The sequence below is a fragment of the Lampris incognitus genome, chromosome 2, assembly GCF_029633865.1.
Source record: "Lampris incognitus isolate fLamInc1 chromosome 2, fLamInc1.hap2, whole genome shotgun sequence".
In the NCBI taxonomy this organism is placed as follows: domain Eukaryota; kingdom Metazoa; phylum Chordata; class Actinopteri; order Lampriformes; family Lampridae; genus Lampris; species Lampris incognitus.
The window spans coordinates 132,320,959-132,343,446 of NC_079212.1; the positions used below are offsets into that span (position 1 = coordinate 132,320,959).

Sequence of the window (22,488 nt, forward strand, 5' to 3'; positions counted from 1 at the left end):
ACAACTTGAAAAGAGGTACACCTCATAATTCTCATAATCTATCAAAATTCGCCGGCATTGCATTCGTTTTAGAAAAGAAAAGAAAAGTGATGATGCATTCTTGCAGCCATGGTGACGTTTTTTAAACTACTAAGTAGATTTGTTAATACTGTGAGAGTGCGACCCCTCCGCAATACCCAAAGAAACAACCGTGAGCTTCCCCTCGGCCTTGAGCATTAGCATGCTAACAATGCCGTGCTCTGCACCTTGCTGAGTTTAACCTCTCTGTGGTCTTCCGGGTCAAAAAGACCCACAACAGTGTGCAACAGCAGGGAAAAGACCCTACATGGTCTTCTTTCAGCCTGAAATGTGATGACTTTTCCTACGGTGACCCCAACTTTAGAAAAAGTGAAACGCTGTTTTTGTTCATATACACAAAGTGTGGATGACATAAGGGTTAAATGCAAAAACAGCTTTTGAGGGAACGGACAACAACCCCCGCCACCCTCCTGTGATATTGTAAAAGCAGTGGCACCTTCTTTCAGTGACTTTCTCTTCAGTGTGCACTCTTCAGAGATGGGCTAAAATGAGCGGGTCATCCATCACCAGCTGAGGGGAGACTGGTAAATTTATAGCCATGAAAATGGGCCAGTTCACAGCACTGATGGAATAGATATAGCGTAATTAGGACAAGGTTAGACTGCTTCAGACCCCCCCCCCCACACACACACACACACACACACACACGTACATAATATCTATTATTAATGAAGCGATGTGTTTAGATGTTCTCTTTACCAAGTAAACACTCGTAACTTTAGAGGAGGTGAAACGTCCGAAACCGGGGACGTATGAACACACTTTCCAGTGTTATTTGTGTTTAGACAGATATCTCACACATATACGTATCCCACACACGTTAACACCGTCGCACTTTTACAGGGGGCATGTTGCAACAATGTGCGTCAAACCTCACTCAAGTCACACCCAGCCTCCAAACCGCCTCGCTGTAATCTCACTGTGTCTTTCCTCCTCTTGTTCTTTTGATACTGATCTCTCTTTCTTTCCCCAAAGCTTCTCCCTCCTGCCTGTTATCTTGCCTTCTCCCCCTGCTTTTTTTTTTATCTCTCCATCTCCTCCTCCCCCTCCTTCCTTTCTTGTCCCCCCCCCCCCCGGAGCACGAGTTTAAGAACACATTTGCACAATTTCACACGTACTTATTTCCCTTTAGATTGCGTTCATTTTCGCCGCTGTCAAAACCCAACCCACTTTCCCCCCTCCTTCTCTCTCGGGTCTCTCTCTTCTCAATCTCGCCCTCTCTCAAGAGTACCTTGTAAACATAGGCCCTCCTCTTCCTACCTCGCACTTATGCGTGCACCCGCTCATGCACGTGCACACACACACACACACACACACACACACACACACACACACACACACACACACACACACACACACACACACACACACACACACACACACACACAGGTCCTCCCAGTCTTCTGGGGCAGAGCTTCGAGAGCAAATGGGCTCTGGGCCAGTGACGGAGTCGCATTTTGACAAACGACCCTGTCTATACACTGCCCCGCGGATGATGCTATGATTTCCTGTAGCTACACAGCCTCTTGCCCATTTAACGATCGTAACTCTTGAGAATTGCCAATCTAGTCTTAAACCCCAATAACGCAGAGAGTCTCGGTAAAGGTTTTGAGAACCCCAGTCTGAAATCTGGTAACCCAGGGGCCCTGGGTCTGGAATTTTGCAACCTGTGGGGTCCTGCTCCTAATCTGACAACATGGACGATGTCAAAAATGTTGGCAACCTGCTCACGTGTTGTATGGTCTGTGAGCGTGAATGCTTGCCTTGGATCTGGGATTCAGCTAAACCAGGAACACGTCGTGGTCAAGTTAAACAAATAGCTGTTTGTCGAATGCTATGTACACTGCGTAAGGATCAGAACAGATTCATTCAGTTTGTGATTTATTATAGTTGACTGTTATCATGGAGTAAACAGGTGAACAGCGAGGGTGACGCGTTGAGAAAACTCGTATTCTCAACTCTTTTTGTGTGTCATTTAGAAACAAAGACAGGCAGAGAGACAGACTGACGGAATGACTGATTTACTAACCAACTGACCCACTGGCTGATTGGTGTTAGGGCCTCATAATGCCAATGATGGCCCCTATATGCCAACGACATTGGTCCTTTAACAAATAACCACTACCGCGGACAAATCACAGCAGAAAAAATACCAATAATCATCATCATTCATCTTTGTTGTGTAGCTATGTGTGCGTCAAACTCAAACTTGGCAGACATGCTGTCCTACTTATACTGCATGTGATCGCCCTCTTCTGGTTTGAAGCGTGAACTTCCCATGCTGATGATGAAGAAGCAGTGGCTGAGAAAATTGGTAAAGGTCATGAATTGGACACTATGCCAGCTCCCCTTGTCCCATCGGAGGAGCAGATGGCAGCTCCCCAGTGCACAAAGCAGCGAGATTGTGTCACCAGAAGCTCCTAGCAGGGTGTGAAAGACACACAAACACAGGCACATGAGCACATATGTGCATGCATGCGTGTGAATATTCTGTACATATGCATGTGAGTACACGTAAAGACAAACACACACGTACTCCTGCCGGTCTAGCGGTTAGCTAATGAATGCAGTAACATGACCCTAACCGTTATCTCGGTCTCCCTGGCGTAAAAGCCCATGTCCTCTGACATTCACTCACCTGTGATAGCCGGTTTGTGCCAGAAGTGAAAGTAAGTTGCATCTTATATTGGTGATATATGATTCATACATTAGAGCTTGCTAGGATTTATCTTCACTACACTGTTTGCCCAGCCTCTTGAAAAGTGAATGTGATCTCCCTGCACTGAGTCACCCTTGCAATTGCAGAATGCCACATTTTCAGTATCATTCTGTGTTTCCAATATTGCATCAGCTGGTTGCAGAAGCCTAATTATGCATTTCACTGATAGCTTTCTATCTGTTTTATATGTTTTTGTAAAGCGCTATCATTCACAAATGCTATCTCGGAAAATGCGTAAAACTTTGGGTCACTCATCTGTCTTCAATTTATTGGTTTTGCAACATTGGGCAGAACGGTGGCCCGGTGGTTAGCGCTGTCGCCTCACAGCAAGAAGGTCCTGGGTTCGAATCCCGGGGTTGTCCAACCTTGGGGGTCATCCCAGATGGTCCTCAGTGTGGGGTTTGCATGTTCTCCCTGTGTCTGCGGTGGGTTTTCTCCGGGTGCTTCGGTTTCCCCCGCCATCAAAAAGACATGCATGTTAGGGTTAATACTCCTGTCTGTGCCCCAATGGCAAGAAGAACTGAAGTTGGTCCCCGGGTGCTGCACGGTGTCTGCCCTCTGCTCCTAGCTACACAGCTAGGGTGGGTTAAATGTAAAGCATAATTTCCCTACGGGGATCAATAAAGCACCTCAAAATAAAAAATCATAATCTTTTGACACAGTATGTAAGAGATTCTGCTACATAAAACCGATGTTCTGGTATGAAATTAAAATTAAACTTGAAAATTATATAACCCCGCCTACAGACATAGCCTACAGATGTATCCTCCACTAATAACATGCAGTATCACTAGCTGTCTTAGCCATACTGGTTGACACATTGAGGAGGGTACGCTAAGCTTAGCTGAGTGGCATGTCACGGCAGGATATAAGACAGTTAGCTAATGTGGTGTAAAGGGATTTAGAGGATTTGACCCTATCAGCGGAGATGGCAGAGAGGCTCGGTTAATGACTCTAAATGAGTCTGTGCCTGCAGCATGCTAATGGTGGCGGCATGAAATGGAGAGCTACGTAATTCTCATAGAGAGGATTGGCTAATAGCTAATTGCTTGTCCAAGAAGTGTGTGGGGTCATGAATGGATGTATAGGTAGTAGTTTTGTTGGGGGGGGGGACTGTATATTTGTGTCTGTGGATCTATGCATGCTTATGCATGTACATGTGCTTGTACTTTTTTTCTGACACTATGGATTCCAAGCACATCCATGTGTGACTCCAGAGGGGGATTTTTCTTACTCCTTATTACCTGCAGTTGGCGTAGGGGTACACTGCAGCTTGCAATCACCTCATTTTCTCCGGGTCCCTTCGCTGCCATTTTTAATAGTTGTACAATGCATTCTCCTATTTGAAGGTGAGCACAATGATTTTCTGCTAGGTTACTTCCCATCAACATTTTAATGAATCAGGTAATGAGCCTGTTTTGTGTGTCAAATTGTCCCTTTTACAACTGCACAACCTCAAGCATGAGTGATTTTTAGCCCTAGGTGTTGTGAGTGGAAATAAAACCGGGGTTGAAGACATGGCTGTTGACTGGGGCCAGTGGAAGTTTTGGCGAAAAGGTGATCACTTAAAAGAAAATTGTGCGTCAACCCAGTTATCCTGGCTTTGCTGTTTTTAAAGGCAGTAATCTGGGGAGTGTGTGTGTGTCTGTGTGTGTGTGTGTGTGTGTGTGTGTGTGTGCGGGCGCGCTTGCTCACTCATGCATGCAAACATCTTTGTTTTACATTACGTAGTGGGGGTGGGGTTGAATGGTGGTTTCCTACCGGATCTGGTATAACAAAGCCAGAAATACACTCACAAAGGAGATCAGAGTGGCAAAAAGGTGCTACTCTGAAAAGTTGAAAAACAGATTTTCTGCCAATGACCCATCATCAGTCTGGAGTGGTTTGAAAGACATTACCAACTACAGGAGACCATCCCCCCACACTGCAGGGAACCATCAACTGGCTGACGACCTAAATGGGTTTTACTGCAGGTTGGAAAAGCCAACTTTCACACCCCTCACCCTCTCCGGCCACAACACACAACCAACTGCACTCTCTGCCAGCCACCCTCCCCTCCCCACCGACCCCCACTCGCACTCAGAATCTGTGTTGAGGACGTGTGCCAGCTCTTCCAGAGACAGAAGACCAGGGAGGCACCGGGGCCGGATGGCGTGTCACCCTCCTGTCTTAAAGTCTGTGCTGACCAGCTGGCCCCCATTTTCACACAGATCCTCAACAGATCACTGGAGCTGTGTGAAGTCCCCTCCTGCTTCACATCCCGGTCTCCAAGAAACCCTGTATCACAGGATTAAATGACTACAGGCCCATTGCCCTAATGTCTGTGGTCATGAAATCCTTCGAGAGACTGGTGTTGGCCCACCTGAAGGAAATCACAGGCCCGCTGCTCGACCCCCTGCAGTTTGCCTACCGAGCAAACAGGTCAGTGGATGATGCAGTCAACATGGGATTGCATTAAATCTTCCAACATCTTGACTCCCCAGGGACATACAGAAGGGTCCTGTTTGTGGACTTCAGCTCACCGTTCAACACCATGGTCCCAGATATCCTCAACTCCAAACTCACCCAGATCACTGTACAAGCCCCCATCTGCCAGTGGATTAAAAACTCCCTGAAAGACAGGAGGCAGCAGGTGAGGCTGGAGAAAATCACATCCAGCACCCAGACAGTCAGCACTGACGCCCCCCAGGGATGTGTGCGCTCCCCTCTACTTTTTTCCCTCTAACGACTGCACCTCAGGTGACTCCTGAAATTTGTGGATGACACAACCAATCATTGACCTTATCTGGGATGGTAACGAGTCTGCATATAGATGGGAGGTTGATCAGCTGGCCCTCTGGTGCGGCTATAACAACCTGGAGCTGAACACTCTCAGAATAGCAGAGATGCAATGGACTTCAGGAGGAGCCCCCCAGTACTGCCCCCCCTCACCATACTCAACAATACTGTGTCTAAAGGGAAAACCTACAGATTCCTGGGTTCCACAATCTCCCAGGACCTAAAGTGGGCATCCAACATAGACACAATCATGAAAAAAGGCCCAGCAGAGGATGTACTTTCTCCTCCAGCTCAAGAAATTCAGCCTGCCTCAGGAACTGTTGATTCAGTTCTACACTGCAATAATCCAGTCTGCCCTCTGCACATCCATCCCTGTCTGGTTTGGTTCAACCACCAAACATGACAGGGACAGACTACAATGGACAGTTAGGTCTGCAGAGAAAATCATTGGTGCCAACCTGCTGTCTATTCAGGATATACACACCTCCAGACTCAGGAAATGGGCAGGCAACATCACTGCAGACCCATCACACCATGGTCACAATCTGTTCCAACTCCTCCCCTCTGGTAGGCACTACAGAGCACTGTACCCCAAAACAACCAGCTATAAAAAGTTTCTTTCTGTGGTCTGTCATTCAAATTAATGCTTAACACTGTCAAATAAATCCAACCATTTTGTATATACTGTACATACTGTACTATACATTGTATATACTGGTACATTCTGTCATGACCATCTACCTCAGGCATGTAAGTAACCTGCTAACATCTATTTCAGCATATCTGATATATTCTCTGCACCATTGCACCTTATCAAGGGTCAGCCATTGACCAGCCACCACTGCATTGAGGTTAGTGATGAGATGAGATGAGCTGAGCTGAGATGAGATGAGATGAGATGAGATGAGATGAGATGAGGTTAGGTGAGATGAGGTTAGGTGAGGTGATGCTAGGCTTATGACTAGTTCAACTCACCAGATTTTATGAGAATACATCTGGGTGGGTGAAATATATAGATTACTCTCTGTCCTAACTTAGTCTTAATCTTTCCTTGAGGACAAACTCCTACATTTTTCAGTAGCTCTGTGAACCTAAAATAGATCATAAATACATTTTCCTCACTATAAAACATTCTCAAGTTGTTCCTGTTGTATTTAATAACTTCTGACTGTAACCCTACAGTAAATGAGACTATCACGGTACACACAGTCTACTACCAACAACACCAATGCAACTATAATAGAATATTCCTCATCTTTGAATGTATACCTGTATCACATTTAAATTCTGTCTATTTCCATGAAGTACAGTATCTTATCTGCACTATATGTAAGGTCTCATTACAGTTGTCTTGTCCCTTGCGGGTCAATCTGGAATTCTTTAACTGTCATTTGCAGTGTCATTACCAATTATCCATATCTAGCTTGCTGCTCACTAATTTTACTAAAATAAAAGATAAATATTTTTTAAAAAGTCTGATCAAACCCTGGAGATATGGTTAAATTGTTGTCTGGAAAACATTGTTTGACATGTAGTCAGCATGCCAAAATAAATAAGTGTCCATTTAGCATCTACTTCTCGGGGCTGTGGAGTTGTTTTGTTCAGAGCCCTTATTGTGGACATGTAGTCTGGCCAGACTGATGACCAGGATGTGGAATTAATCGGAATTAATGTATTCCTATAATTGGTAATAACTAAACTGGAAGTACACAGCTGTCACATTACTTCCAATTTACCGCCAACACATTATCCCTCGTTCATTAACATCCACCCCTTTCTATTGTAGGTAGTTCCTTCCCCACAGCTTTGCCAGGTAGGGCACTGGCACAGTCTGTCTACGAGGTGAGGGAGGCCTGGCTGCCAACACAACCTGCTGGTCCAATCCTCTTTACTGGTTTACTATGACAATCTGCCTGCCATCCTTGGCTGGCCATGTTGAGACAGGACAGGAGACTAGTGTCCATTGCCAGGGGTACCCTGAGAGAGCAAGAGAGAGCGAGAGAGAGAGAGAACAGATGGAAAGGTGGGGTCAGACAGGGAGCTTACCAGCTGGAGGTGGGGGCTCTCCCTGAGATTCAGTTGTGCTGTACCACACCTAACCTGACGGATGCTCAGGGAGGCAGTCAGCAGCAGCAGGTAGTGCTATAAGAGCCGAGCACACGCAAGGTGTAATCTTTGAGCTTGGGCATGAGAAAAAGGATTGCTTGCTGGCTTTCACCTGGCATAACACACTCTCTTCTCCCAGTCACAGACTGTGTTAATGTTTGTTGCTCAGAGGCAGATATTGAGACTTAGCTCCTTTGTTGATGAATACATTTTTGATAGAGATTTTTTCAATAAAACTGCCATATAATGATGTTATTAATATTCCTCTTACCAAAAATGTGTCTGGTCTACAAACTTGTATCATAGTTTGATGCCAAAATAAAAGACTTAAAAGAAAAATTTTGCACATATTTAACCTGAAAAGCTGTACTGATACTTGCAAATTTAGTAGTTTGTTGAAATGCTGGGTTTTTTTTATTTATTTTTTTAGACACAGCTGTGGAAAACACACTAGAAAAAAGAGAGATTTGTTGACTTGTTTCTGATTTGATCAAGTGACACAGAGCTCCACATAGCTGTGAGTTGATGCGGATGACTGCCAGTGATTGTTCTTTTCCCCATAATGTATGCCCTGACCCACTATCTACAGAGCAGCATTGTTCTTCAGGTTGTTGTTCTTCAATACAGTTCCAGCACTGCAACACAGATGTTCACTGTGGGAGGCTGTGAAAAGCTGGCTCATTCATCTCAAAATATTTCCTTCACAGATCTACAGTGCTGGCCTGTTGGCAGTCTGGACTGCACATAAGTGGGTGTGTTTGGGCTGCTGAGCTGACAGGCACTGTTGAATTTGTTTGTGTGTTTTTGAGAGAGACAAACTACTTTTCTTCACTGTCTTTCCCTGGTTCTGTCTCCTTTTCGTCTCTCTTTTAGGAGCCACGCTGAAGATTTATGTCCATCTCTCCCAGCCCAGGGGCTCGACTAGGGAGCCGGGTCCCTCCTGACCACCATGAAAGGGTTGGGGGCCAATCGTAACCGTCACCTGTCAGAATCCTACGAACCCGCAAACCCCTCGGAAGCCCTCTACCCTCACCAAACCAGCACCCTGCCGCGCAGCCCCTACCTGCTGAGTCCCACCATGGACCACTATGACACCATGGACCCTCACCACTACCCCTCAGCAAACCCTGGCTCCCTCCCATCGGATTGCATGCTGCAGCTCAATAACCAGCTGTCCAACAGCAGCACCTTCCCAAGGATCCACTACAACTCCTATGACCAGTCTGACTTCTCCCTGCCAGGGGATAGCATTGGGGGCATAACTACAGGGACCATGGGCACATCCATGTCCATGTCTATGGGCATGGGGATGGGGATGGGCATGACAGGGCTCAGTGGACGGATGCCCATGATAACGAGTGGCTCGGCAACCATATCACATCACGCATCCAAGAACCAGGCTCCACCTAATCTGCTGGAACAGTTTGATAAGCAGCTGCCTGGTGGCCAAGACGGCTTCAGCACACTGCAGTTCCACAGGACTTCTGCCGTGGCCGCGGCCAAGCAGCGCACGGACAGCCCCGGCCGCATTCGTTACATGCTGCACTCAGTCCAGAAGCTCTTTGCCAAGTCTCAGTCATTAGAGAGTCACAACATGAAAGGCAACATCAATGGACGCTCTGCTGGCAGCGGTGGGGGCTCATCTGGTACAGAAGATGGAGGTAAACAGAATCGCAGGGCCAAAAGTAAAGATCGGGGTACCAAATCTGAGGGGACCACCAAACGGCGACCACGCTCCAACATGTCGGGCTACTGGAGCTCAGATGACCTGGACAGCAGTGACTTGAGCAACTACCCCAACCCCGTGGCCATGATGACTCTGGGACATCCCACCGGACACGACAGCCAGGGGGGGCAGAGCAGATACATCCACAGTGGCTACAACACCATCAGCACCTCCAAAAGCAACAGTGACATGAAGTATCAGGCCCTACCAGGGCCTGGGAGTAGGGGAGGAAGTGGTGGAGGAGGTATGGCTATGAATGACAGTGACTTTATGAAAGGCAGCTCATGGTCCACACTGACCATGGGTCATCCGAGACAGGTTATCCAGAAAGGCTCAGCCACTCTGGATAGGAGTATGCTAAAGTCCAAATCCTGCCAGCAGGAGCTAACTTGCAACTACCTGCAAGTCGGCCGAAGGGTGAGTACATCTGAAACGAGTGAAATCTATGCAGTCATTGAATATGTAGAATATAAGAGAATATTATCTCTGAAAAAAAATCCTATTCCATTTGTAGGTCGTTTCAGTGCCAAAAGATTTTTTTTTATCAATGCCAGTGTTACAGTGATATGGTTTAAAAAGATAACCAAAGGCTAATTTTAGTGGGCCAATGCTGCCTGTAGGGTGATTGGAGCAGCACATTGGGCCGCAGTGGGGGTGCCAATGAAATCCCATGTCGGCGTATGCGCAGCGGCAGCTATGTGAAAGCCATGGGCGACATGGAGGACAGCGATGACTCGGAGGGGAGCCCCAAACCCTCGCCAAAAGCCGCCGCTCGTCGCCAGAGCTACCTCAGGGCCACCCAGCAGTCTCTGAGCGAGCTACTACCCCCACGCAAGTAAGACGCCTAGATGATCCTGCCCTTCCACACAGGGATGTATCTTATTACATGATACTCTTAAATATAGAGCAGCAAAAAAAGAAAAAGAAACAAAAATACACAACACAGTTGTGTTGAAATGTACGTATGTGCATTGTGCTGATTTTACTCATACATAATGACAACAGTTAATCAAGGTCAATCGAGACATTCACCGAGGAAGTAATGATAAGTAAGCCACACATCCAATTGACTCACACTGCCATTGTTGAGACACACATCAAGAAATATGTGCACGCACACGCACACGCACACACACACACACACACACACACGCACACACACACACACACACACACACACTCAACTAAGATGCTATGCTCTTAGTCACATTAGGTTGTTCTTCCTGCCTTCCTCCACATGCTGAAGCCATACTGTCATCAGCTAAAATTAGATTTTACAGTGTTCCCGTTACAGGCTGAGAAGATACAGTCAGTGCTGGTGTAGTTTACGCAACATGACAAACACTTCCAGTTGCTAGAACGACCGGGATTTCACTTCTACCTAAAACGACCATGGGCGGTCAAAATGACCGCCGGGTTTTAAACTCTATATTATGTCAAGATAAACACCCAATTGCGATATTAACGCATTGCGTATGGTCGTATGTCTGTTAAGAAACGACTGACACCAACATTAACATTTTAACAGCTTTAATACTATTTTTCAGACCATTTAAAATCGTCGCTGTCCAACGCCTGTAAATACTGCAACGCGCCGGTGGTGGTCATGGTGCGTCTGAAACGGCGTCTGTAACCAGACATGTTGGCAATAATCAAAAATCGGGTGTGCATGTTCTCCCCGTGTCTGCGTGGGTTTCCTCCGGGTGCTCCGGTTTCCTCTCACAGTCCAAGGACATGTAGGTCAGGTGAATCGGCCATACTGAATTGCCCCTTGTTAGGTGTGTGTGTGTGTGTGTGTGTGTGTGTGTGTGTGTGTGTGTGTGTGTGTGTGTGTGTGTGTGTGATGGCCTGGCGGCCTGTCCAGGGTGTCTCCCCGCCTGCTGCCCAGTGACCACTGGGGTAGGCGACAGCGTCCCCGTGACCCTGAGAGCAGGATAAGCGGTTCGGGTGGATGGATGGCTGGATGGATGGATGGATGGATGGCTGGATGGATGGATGGATGGTTGGATGGATGGAAGTTTAGACTATTACTCTGCACTGGAGAACGCTAGTGTGTTTCTAGCACAGAGCAATGAACTTCGCGAAGGAAACGATGCGACCAACACACGTCATAAATAGTGACATGACGTGCACGATCACACGCAAATTACGTGCGGTCATTTTGACCAGTCGTGGTCGTTTTAGGTAGATCTTTTCATAACTTTTTTCTCTTTTTTGTGCAATTCATGTAAAGCGCATTTTATGACCATTCAGTGAGCGGCAGGTCTGTATCTTTGTTTCTCTTCCACAAACTTATTAAACTTTGAAAATCCAGAGGGACCGTCCTGGTCGTTCTAGTGCTAAACTCGTAAATCTTCCCAGTCCAGCCTCATCCTCTCTGACTGACGGACCCGGAAGCCTCACAGTCTTCAGGTTACATGGGTTACATGCTTTGTGAAGCAGATCTGTTCCACTACATGTGATACAGAGCAGTGGGCCATAGACAAGATGACTACTCTTTTTTTTAAAAACTACAGAAAATAAATAAATAATCCAAATTCCCAAACGTTTCCAAGCTAATGTCAAGCGGGACAATGTCACATTTGCTTATAATGTATATTTGAATGTCACTAATACAATTCTTATTTGACTTGTGTGTTTAACTGTGACCCATTGTACTTAGCATCAAATGACAACATCTGGTGATATATGTGGTAAAACTAGTTTCCATGTGGAAAAATTTAAAAAAAACAAATCCAATTTAATCCATATCTAAGATATTAAAAACTGCATGCATTTTTTTCCTCGTTCAATTTTTCGATTCTTTAGATTTTTCTGTTGTCGGGTTAAGTGATGTTAAGAGAGGGCTTCGTTGGATTTCTTGTCAGCATGCGAGTGTCTGTAATAGTCTGTTGTTAGAAGGTGAAATATGAAAGAGACTGACAAAATAACATTCAAACATCTGCTCATCTAACTGTACCCTCACAAATGTAATGACACATTACTAAACAGGCAACACATAAGAACGTCATCATTGATTCCCCCAAACTTATTGGTGAGAGGGTGGTTTCCACTTCCCGTGTTAAGAATATTAACATTGATTATCGCCTCAAAACCCAATTTATCCCCGTGTTACCTCCGGCTTAGTAATGAAGTAGAACTGGATACCGCGGCGCCGCCAATTTTCCCCCAGTGGTCACTCGCGGTATTGCAGAGGAAAATCCCCGGCGGGCCAAAAAAGCGTTTTCCCCATAGACCACCATTGTAAAAGAAACGCCTGTAAAACTGTTGAGAGGACACCTGCGGCTATAATCATGGTCAATTATTACTCTTTGTATTGTGTATTTTTAAGCCATGGGGTTTTAATCTTTTTTAAAAATGTTTAAAGCCCAGAAAAAGCCCAGAAAAATCTTTGTTTGTCTGCATGACGTCACGGCTGCGTGCGAGCGCCCTACGCGCGGTCATGTTGTGTCTCGGGAACGAGGATCTTTGCTAGGTTAAACAAACGCTGTTCGGATGAACAGAAACCAAAGGTAAAGGTGAATAAATGACCCAAAGCTGAGCCTTCTCTTTCACACATCAAGATATTTTGAGTTTGTCGTTTTGCGTCGCACTTATTGGTCACTTGTTAGACTTTGTTTTGAACGTTTTTTGTTTTTTTTGGCTGTTTGTAATACATGGTTTCAAGTCCCAAGTAAGTCCTGTATTAGTCCTGTTATGCATCCATGAACTTGTTTGTTTTTGGCCTTGGATAATGGATGGAAAAATAATCCTTTTCAATAATGAAAAGATAAAATGAGCCACGTATTACATGGCTACCACCTCGGTAACTATCTTAGCATGTTTGCAAGTTCTGATAGCGTCTCTTTGGTTATGCCTGCAAACTCAGCAGCATGGGTCAAATTATCTGCATCCTATATGGAACATCAGTTGTTTGCAGAATTTCCTTAATCATATTACTTTGCAATTATTAAAGTGTGAAACAATTAAACATGTCAAAGAACAAAAACAATTGACAAATTAAAGACTTGTTATATATGCTAAGTTGGAATTTATACTAAGTTTACTAAGTTTTTCAAGGGGTAGAGAATTTCCCCATAAATCACCTTTGGGTAGCTATCGCTACAAAGAATTTGAACTAAATGTCCAACAAGGGTAAAACATAGCAACAGCATCTGTTTTAGTGTATTGTTATTGTAACGTGCTTTTGTTCCGCCTGATACTTTTGCTTTTAGTTTTGAGGCCAACCTCAAAAATTACACTTTGCAAGTGCTCTAATATGTCTGAAAAATATGTATCACACAATCACAGCCACACGGGGAGGAATGATATGTGTAACAACTGTAAACTGATAGAAGAGGACAGTATCTAAATAACCTAACACAGACCTGCCTAATATATGCATGCATGTGCAGGCACATGGGCACACACACACACACACACACACACACACACACACACGCATGCACGCGCACACACACATACACACATACACACACAAACGTATGCAATCCCTCATGTAGAGAACTGAGTTGTCTGTTTGGAAAATATAAGGATTTATATCCCCTTTAAAGTATACTTGAGTGACTAACCGTACTCCAACTGCCAATCCCCCTGACCGTCTAACCCCACACCTGCGCCGTGATCCGTTTCACCCTGGCTGACATGAGCAGCAGAGCCCTGGATTACGCCATGTTGCAGGGGGAGCTGGATGCACTGTGGTCTCCTCTCCACAGTGTGTCTTCTCTGCACCAGCTGGGCAGGTCAATGAGCAGGTCAGTGACAGGCCTGTCAACCACTTGCAGGGGGGCACAGCGCAAAAAAAAAGCTTACTTCTGATTGGATTGCACTGTCCCCCTTAGGTGCTTACAAATGGCAACACAAAAATGCAAACTTCATGCACCTGTCAACCATCAGCCTCACTCCAGTTTCTTGACACCGTCTGCCCCCGGTGCTTTCAAGTGAAAGGTCTGCTCCGTGCCCAGTTTTAACGTTGTCCATGGCCAGGAGTTGGCTTCTGTGTCCAAGTGCCATCACATGGCAGTTCACTGTCATGTAACTATCACTGTGTGCCAACAAAGACTGAATAAAGAGAGCAGACATACTGGGTTCCAGTACAGCTGATATTCGATGGCAATCCCTGTGTTCTTTGACTTTGGCACCATGATGGAGCAGATAGCTGTGCATACATACGGCGTGGCTTGATATCATTTGCTTTGCATGCTTAGATGCTGTAGTGATGGATGTTGGATATAAGTGGCGAATGAGAATGAAGTCTGATACAGATTAAAGGAGTTATTTGAATAATGACCCATGCCTTCATTTTTTTTCCACTCCTTTCCTATCCTTGTCTTTGCTGACCATTTCTCATTTTCTTCTCTTCTATGCTCTCCCAACTCTCTCTCCCCATTTTCCTCTATAAACATCTGTTCTTTATCCTGAACATTTCCTCACCTTTTTTCATGTTGTTTCTTTGCTTATCATACCCCCCCCATCACCTTTTTTCTTGTTTTCCCTCTCATGCTCTTCATCTTTCTAGCTGTCTTCCATCCCTCAGAGAGCTCTCCAACAACCGTAGCCTGGACCACCTGGACTGCATTGGGGGCTCGGGCTCGTCTTTCCCACGCTGGGATGATGATGACTTCAGCCAGGCCTGCAGCACCTTGGGCAGGAGCAGCTGCATGGGACAGGTCAGAGGTCACCTGGGCAGACAAGAGATTGATTGTATGGAAAATGGCCTTTAAAGGGCTTACCAACAGCCCAAACTGTTGTATGCTTAACAAACTGCCTTCTATTTCGGCCTCTGTCTCGCTCTCATTAGCTTACTGGATATTCTTTCAATGGCCAAGAAGTACATTTACTTTGACCTTCACTCTACCATAGGCACCTTCTTCTGCTTGAAAAAAAAAGCATTTCAACAGATAACAGCTTGAATGGCATTAGAAATATGAGCTGCTGGAATGAAAGAATCCCCGTTACGACCTCATATTAATATCTCGTGCTCAAACTTAAATGAGTGATGTTCATACTTTCAAGGCTTTTTTATCCATTTTTACAAAAGCTACAACCCCACTGCTGATAGGTCACTGAGACAATGAACAACTCTGCTAAACTGGCTATGATCTCTTTCAATGGCCTTGTCAAACGAGGCATTAGAATATTAGTGCAGGATTTGGACCGAGTCATGTCATCATAAGATCCTAGTGGGCTGAAATGTGAATGTATTGTTTTTTTTAATGATGTGTATATAGCACAGCACCAATGGATTATATATTCAGATTTTTTTTAATTTTCAACTGAATCACTAATTTGCAACAAAATTAATTTAGCATGGGATGGTAAAGATGGTCATTGTGGGATGATCCCCACCCCCCACCCCATCTCTCTTTCTCTCTCTCTCTCTCTCTCTCTCTCCCTCCCTCCCTCTCTTTTCCCTACTTCTCCTCCAGTGTCACAGCTTAGTTCATCATTAAAAGTAACCTAGCCACCCAGTGTTTTGACTCCTAGTCAGGTTGTTACTGTCGGTCAAAGGAATATGAGAGCTTTCATCTGCAAAGCTGCCTCTCAGTCTTCAAAATCTGTGTCATTTTTTTTCCTCTGGCTTCATGAATTTTCAATAAGTATCAAATAGCTGAATCTCTTTTATAAGCATGCAATTTATGTGGAATACTTAGGGGGAAAAAACTGTTCAAAGACTCTGCCCTCTCTTCAGTGCAGTCTTTCTTTTAAGTTGATAAGTTTTGCATAGCGGACAGTGCAACAAATGTCAGATATGGATCAGACATTTTCTTTGTGAAATAACTCCTCTTAAGTATCGGTCTGAAGAGACTTTGAAGGAGCTGCACATTCTTCTGGATACACACACAGATGAGCACAAGGCGACTTTCCGAGTAGTTGTGATTTCGCAATGCAAAAAACCCTTTGTCCCTTTTGGAGCCATTTCGTTGCATTTTACCAAGTGTTCATCACGGTGAAAGATTGGCACTTTTACAGTCACAGTCATCTGGACAATTAGTGGTGAATTCAAGTGATTATGGACTGGTCTCTGTGACCAACCACCATAGGAAGACACATAGAGAACATATGGGCACACCGTCCCTCATCCTCTTTACCAACCAACCTTTTTTCCCCCCCTTTTTTTAGCTACGAGACCTGGATACAAGCCATCGCTACGAAGACCGCATCTCCGAATCCACATTCAGAGATTCCCGCTCCCATTCTCAGGACAACCCAGAACCTCCAGACTTACCCATGCCAACATGCTTCCGCTCCCGCAGCCACAGCTACCTGAGAGCCATCCAAGCCGGCTGTTCCCAGGATGACGACACGGCCTCCGTGGACTCCGACTCCCCCCCTCCCACAGCAACCACTGTTCGCACCTACAGCACCAGCACCGGTGAGTGGCTGGCTCGAAACAGGGAACTGTTTTGACCGAGATAATTTAACACCGTTTAAACTTGCAACTCAAAGGATGTTTTGGCAGGAAAAAGCCAACTCAAGTGGGCAAATGGAGAGGGAAAAAAAAGGCTTGGGGTAAGCTTTTATATGTGGAAGTGTGCCACAGTCATAGCGGAAATGTTAGTTTACCACATTTTAAAATGTGATTATTTTCTTTCATGTTCAAGAAAAATGGGAAAAATTTCACATCAAGGGACCACAGCTGCAATGACATATCATTTTCACAGCAGATATGAGACAGCAAAGTGGAGCCATTGCTACCTCGTTTTTATTAAGTTGTCACTCCCTTTGCTTGAGTCACTCCTACAAGTGGGCTCAAACCTTGCTTTTGATTATAACATCAATTTGAGTGTTTCCCATAGACTTCGATGCTGGATGGGACACAAATCCACCAAATGCACATGTCACAATTTTGGCTCACAAGTTTGGCTCTCTTGCCCACACTAGACGACCACTCTACCTCATGGGAAATATGGAAAGTACAGTTCGCCTCATACCTGATAGCCACTGGCTTGGACAAAGCCCCAAAGGAGAAACAGCTCGCAATTTTTCTTCAGCATTTGAGGACAGGCAGACCACACATCTTTCCCACAAACCAAGGTAACAAGGTGGTTACTTCTGCAGAGACCCAAAACGACCCAGCTCCTCCACACCTTTAAAAGCTTCCCAAATCTCCCCTTGAAATAAATTGAATAGATAACTGCAACATTCCCTCTGGACCTCCGCGCAATTACTGTCAAACAGAATTTGTCAGAGTAAGCCTCCAGGAAAACTGCTTATTATGCAATCCTGTGAAAATCTATAAGGGGAGTATTGATACTGGCTCTCTTATCCAAAGGTATTTACAGTGAGTGAGGAAAAATGCCTTCGGTGTCTTGCCCATGAGCACTTTGACAGGACACATTGCCAGCGTTGTGAAAACACACTGGCAGTAAGCGTCTACTCTATTGCATCTGTTTTTTTTTGGACAGTCTTTCTAAATCACCGCTACCCTACAGCACCAGAGGAAATGTCACTTGCAAGCTTTCTGCAAAGGTTGACACTGATGCAACCTTCACTGGCAAAAATTGTACAGACTACACCTGAACCTCACGAGGAGAGAGGATCAGTCGGTGACTTTTCACTTGTTTCAGCTGGAGATTTTTATTTATTTATTTATTTTTGCTCCTTAAATTTGCAGAGACCTTTCATACTTAGATGTCTTGGTTTGATAAATGAGCAGTCCACCCTTGTAGGTGCTTCCCATCCCCAAAACAGGTGCTTTCTTCCACTCATTCACTTGCTCACTGATAGTCACTCTCTCTCTCTCTCTCTCTCTCTCTCTCTCTCTCTCTCTCTCTCTCTCTCTCTCTCTCTCTCTCTCTCTCTCTCTCTCTCTCTCTCTCTCTCTCTCTCTCTCTCTCTCTCTCTCTCGCACACACAACATAATCCTAAATAGGTAAAAACAACAAAATCCTGCATGGCAGTGTGATATAGCTGTCATCTTAACCGTTCCCCGTGTAAAATGAAAGGAGGACTACTGCGGATATAATCTCTGCACCTGACTTCCCTGCGCTCTGCGATTATCGTGCAAGAGGCTCACGCTTAGGTGTCCACGCGGCGGCGCTGTTGACCCAGCGGCGCTCTGAATGAGACGGCGGCTCCGCGGCCACACCCCCCTGCACCGGAGAGACGGCTCCCCTCCAAAACAAAAGATAAGTAAACCAGACGGTCTCCGTCAGCAGCCGGGCAGTCAGACAGACAGACAGACCCAGCAGACTATCCCGTCGACAAGTTGCTCTGCCGAGACTTGCGTTTGACCTCTGACACCATCGCGCTCCGCTTTTGCCTGCGAATGACACAGGGTATGTATTCCACAGACAGATATTGTTCTGTCAGTATTTATATTGTAGTATATTGAACAATGTCAAGGTTCAGCTTGCCATTCACTTGTTGCCATACCTGCCGCCTGGTTGACTGGACGTGGGCTGCGCGTCCGCGCCGAAAATTCAGTTGTTTGCGAAGAGTTTGTCCACATGCAAAGCGGAATAAACGACCTGAGCAGACAGAGTAGTTTGTTAGTTATGCGATATGGCTCGGCGATTGTGGACTCTGTTATATTGTGGCGCACTTGAAGGAAGCCAGTGTCAGACCAGCGTTGGTATTTTGTATTATATCATACTTGCCATGCATGTGCATATGACGCTGACAATGACCATTAGCCACGTGTTTATTATCTGTATAACAGAAAACTGAGCCTTTATTAACTTAAAAATAAAAAAATGGGTTTAAAAAGACATGGACAGGTCACAGCTCTATGCATAGCCCATCCAGGATCTTAGATTTATTTTATTTTTTTAATAGTCTGTCGAACTAACACAACTGACCTGTGAATTTAAACAGCACCCCCCCCCCAAAAAAACTATAATTTCAGTTGCTGTGTCAACACATTAAAAGGAGGATCAGCTCATATTCAACCGATTAGGAAAACAAAACGAAATCGTGTTTAATCATCAGGTTGAGGCAGAGCTCGGGGCTCGGCAGGCTCTGCTATCGGACGCGCTTATCTCTCCCCCCCCCCCCCCCCCGACACATTTCTGATGCTTTGGCTGCCTGCTGAATCGCTATTTTTAACTCCGCAACATTGCCTCTTTTGCCATGAAGTATTTATGGTCTTCGGTGCATCTTGTGCGTTTATTTATTTAAGTTTAACACTTAGATATTGACCATCCACCCGCATTATACTATCCGCGGCGTCGCCTTTCCGTTTTTGCAGCTGCAATTCGCCGAGTTTCAGTATGCCAGTTTGATCTTAAAACCGTGTTGGTAATCTAGAAATGGGGAAAATCTGTTAAAATGATCTATACGTGGTTATTTTTTTTCATTTCCTTGCGTGTATCGGAGGTGTTATAATCAAGGTCCGCTTTACCTTTACATAGGTGGATCCGCGACGCCGCAGATCGATGGGATACGTATTATTGTGGGGATGCAGAATGTGACCCTACGTTGCTCTGCTTTGTGATTATGACATGAGGTCCTGTGAAAGCCTGTGGCAGGGTCGGGGAGAGCAGGTGTTAGCTCACATGCTTATTCGGTTGAGCATCTACCTACAAAATGTGTTAAAATGTCAGTTGAAGAGATCCCTTTGTGATGGTGATGACAGAGAGTCTTGGGGATGCCATTAGACACCAACTTACAAACGGCACACTGAGAAATGGCCCCAATGTGGCAAGAGGAGCTGTGTTGTGGGAGCAGATTTCATTAGTGAATGCAGGGGTTGTTCAGCTCTTCTGTGGTGGATTTTTTTTTTATTTATTTATTTTTTTGTACAATGGGTTTGCAATGTAGCGACTTCATTGACATAATAGTCGCTTGCATGAGAGAACCTGGTGCTACCTATCGTCAAAATGTTAAAATGTCCACCATATGCACTTTTTTAATTCATACTTGAGTTTGGAATTGATTTGTCTTATGTTATTAGTTATTATCTTGAGCCCAGAAAAAAAAACATGAAAAAAGTGAAAAGTTTTTGATTACGGACTGGTTCTATGAATTTGACTGTTATTGGGTAGAAGAAGGTGGAGAAGAAGAAGATTGGGTAGAAGAAGGTGGAGAAGAAGAAGGTGGTTCATGGGATTTACGTGGTTGGCAGGCAGTGGGGCACTTGGCGTTTGGTACAAAACAATTTCCAAGTGTATATGAGCTTTACTATGCGTTGTTTTTCATTTCTTGCTTAATTTCATCCAGGGGAGAGGATAGTTTCCAATTTTAGGGATGCTGTTAAAGTAGTTCAACAGCCTACAGAAGACCAGAATAAGCAGGGCCAAATCTATAGAAGCGAATTACTGCCACATCTCAAGGCACAAGATCCTAATCCAGATCTGAACTGTCAAAACAAAGTGTTTACTGTTTGAAAGTCACTTTTAAATGTTAGCTTCTAAAAGGCTAAAGTTTGGTTTAGAGTATTTGTAGGTGGGGAAATATTTTTCAGCTCATGCTGGTGACTTTTTTGCTCATCTCAAATTGCCCGGAACAAAGACTCAAGTTGTGGCTAAACATTGCCTGACTTTTTATTGATTTGCATTGCCTCAAAATTTGGCTTTGCTTTTAGAGTGAAAACACAGTTAGACGAATTATACTACTTAATACTCTTATTTAGCCAAAATTGATAGTTAATCCGAGCCAGTGAAAACTGTTAAAGGGGAACAGTCATGATTCTCCACATTATCTCTATACTTTCTAGGGTTAACAGTCCATTATCGGCCATAACACTGAGCAGTCTCCTGTGTGTTTCTGAAACGCCGCCAAAATTGTAAGGAAAAGTGTCCACTGGTGACATCATAGGTAGACAATCCTTGAATGTAAAACGTTACTACCTGGTTTGCTGATAGGCTGCATTATGTAAGCTAATGCAAATGACAGCGCTACGTACAGCTGTATGTATCGCTGTCATTCCCTTAAATCGCCACCTTGCCGTGGTGGAGAAGCTTGCATGTATCAATAATACCAAGAGCTATGCCGTCCGGAGCTTGGCTCCTGGTAAGGTCACCCAAGGCAGATAGGTCAAAGGGGAGGTTCCAGACGAAGTGCGATCCAACAAAGATCTCAACAGCGGAACTGGCGGAAGACAATGCCAGTGAAGGTGGATGAAGGCTGCAACAGAGCGTGGTCCCCAATCTTCTTGGTTCTCCATGCCATAGGACTCTGGCCACCTCCTGCCAAGGACCGTGTGGTGGCTGCAAGTGCATCAGCCACTCCACATAAAAAGCTGTCACACACAGGCATCCTCCTGCAAGGATACCCACAAGGACCTAGAGGGGGAGTCATACTCGACCCTGAGTGACCCGAGTGATGAGTGAGTGACTCGACTCGAGTGAGTGAGTGAGTGAGTGAGTGAGTGAGTGAGTGAGTGAGTGAGTGAGTGAGTACCAATGATGATGATACAGCTGTATAAGGAAATGAGAATAACAACGCTATATATGGCTGGAAAATGAGAATGACAATGCTGCATATGGCTGTATAAGAAAATAACACTGCATGCAGCTGTATAAGAAAATGAGAATAATAACGCTACATACGGCTGGAAAATGAGAATAACAATGCTATGTACAGCTGTATAAGAAAATGCGAATGACAATGCCACATACAGATGTATATTGTCCGCCAGTGACATCACCATTGGACACAATTTCGGCTGCATTTCAGAGACATGCAGAAGACTGCCCAGTATTATGGGTGGTAATGGAATGCAGTACTTAAGATTCTGTTCAAAGTCATAATTGTTTCCCTTTAAAGTTAGAAAAAAGATAATTGATTGGTTATGATGTTATGACTGTGTCCCTTTTCCCAGGCAGTTGGTTTTGCAAATGTGTTTCCATTTTCAGACCATCCTCATCAAACAGTGAAAACTCGCAATCAAACTTCTGCCCGGGAGAATAATGACAGAAATTACAACCCTCACAGACCAACTGCTGAATCTCTGTGAAGAATGTATTGCATTTTTGAATGTAGGTTACAGGGTTTTTTTTTCTGCTCAACCCATCCATTATCTATACCCACTTAATCCAATTTGAGATCACAGGGGGCTGGAGTCTGTCCCAGCAGGAATTGGCCAGAAGGCAGGGAGACACCCTGGACAGGTCACTAATTCATTGTGGGGCCCACA

General features: G+C 44.9%; 1 protein-coding gene across 3 annotated transcripts in view; it reads left to right on the plus strand.

Moving 5' to 3' along the window:
* Nucleotides 1-8,630: 8,630 nt before the first annotated feature.
* Nucleotides 8,631-22,488, plus strand: part of dlgap4b (discs, large (Drosophila) homolog-associated protein 4b) — a 49,818-nt gene continuing 35,960 nt past the window's right edge. The window contains exons 1-6 of one of the 3 annotated variants that reach the window (XM_056272928.1): nucleotides 8,631-9,824; nucleotides 10,028-10,242; nucleotides 12,306-12,308; nucleotides 14,057-14,149; nucleotides 14,926-15,076; nucleotides 16,530-16,782. In XM_056272928.1, coding sequence (XP_056128903.1) covers nucleotides 8,631-9,824; nucleotides 10,028-10,242; nucleotides 12,306-12,308; nucleotides 14,057-14,149; nucleotides 14,926-15,076; nucleotides 16,530-16,782 — 1,909 coding nt within the window. Of the gene's footprint in view, nucleotides 9,825-10,027; nucleotides 10,243-12,305; nucleotides 12,309-14,056; nucleotides 14,162-14,925; nucleotides 15,077-16,529; nucleotides 16,783-17,291; nucleotides 17,445-18,562; nucleotides 18,689-22,488 lie in introns of those variants that run through there. The other 2 variants (XM_056272927.1, XM_056272929.1) reach the window with 2 other exon arrangements.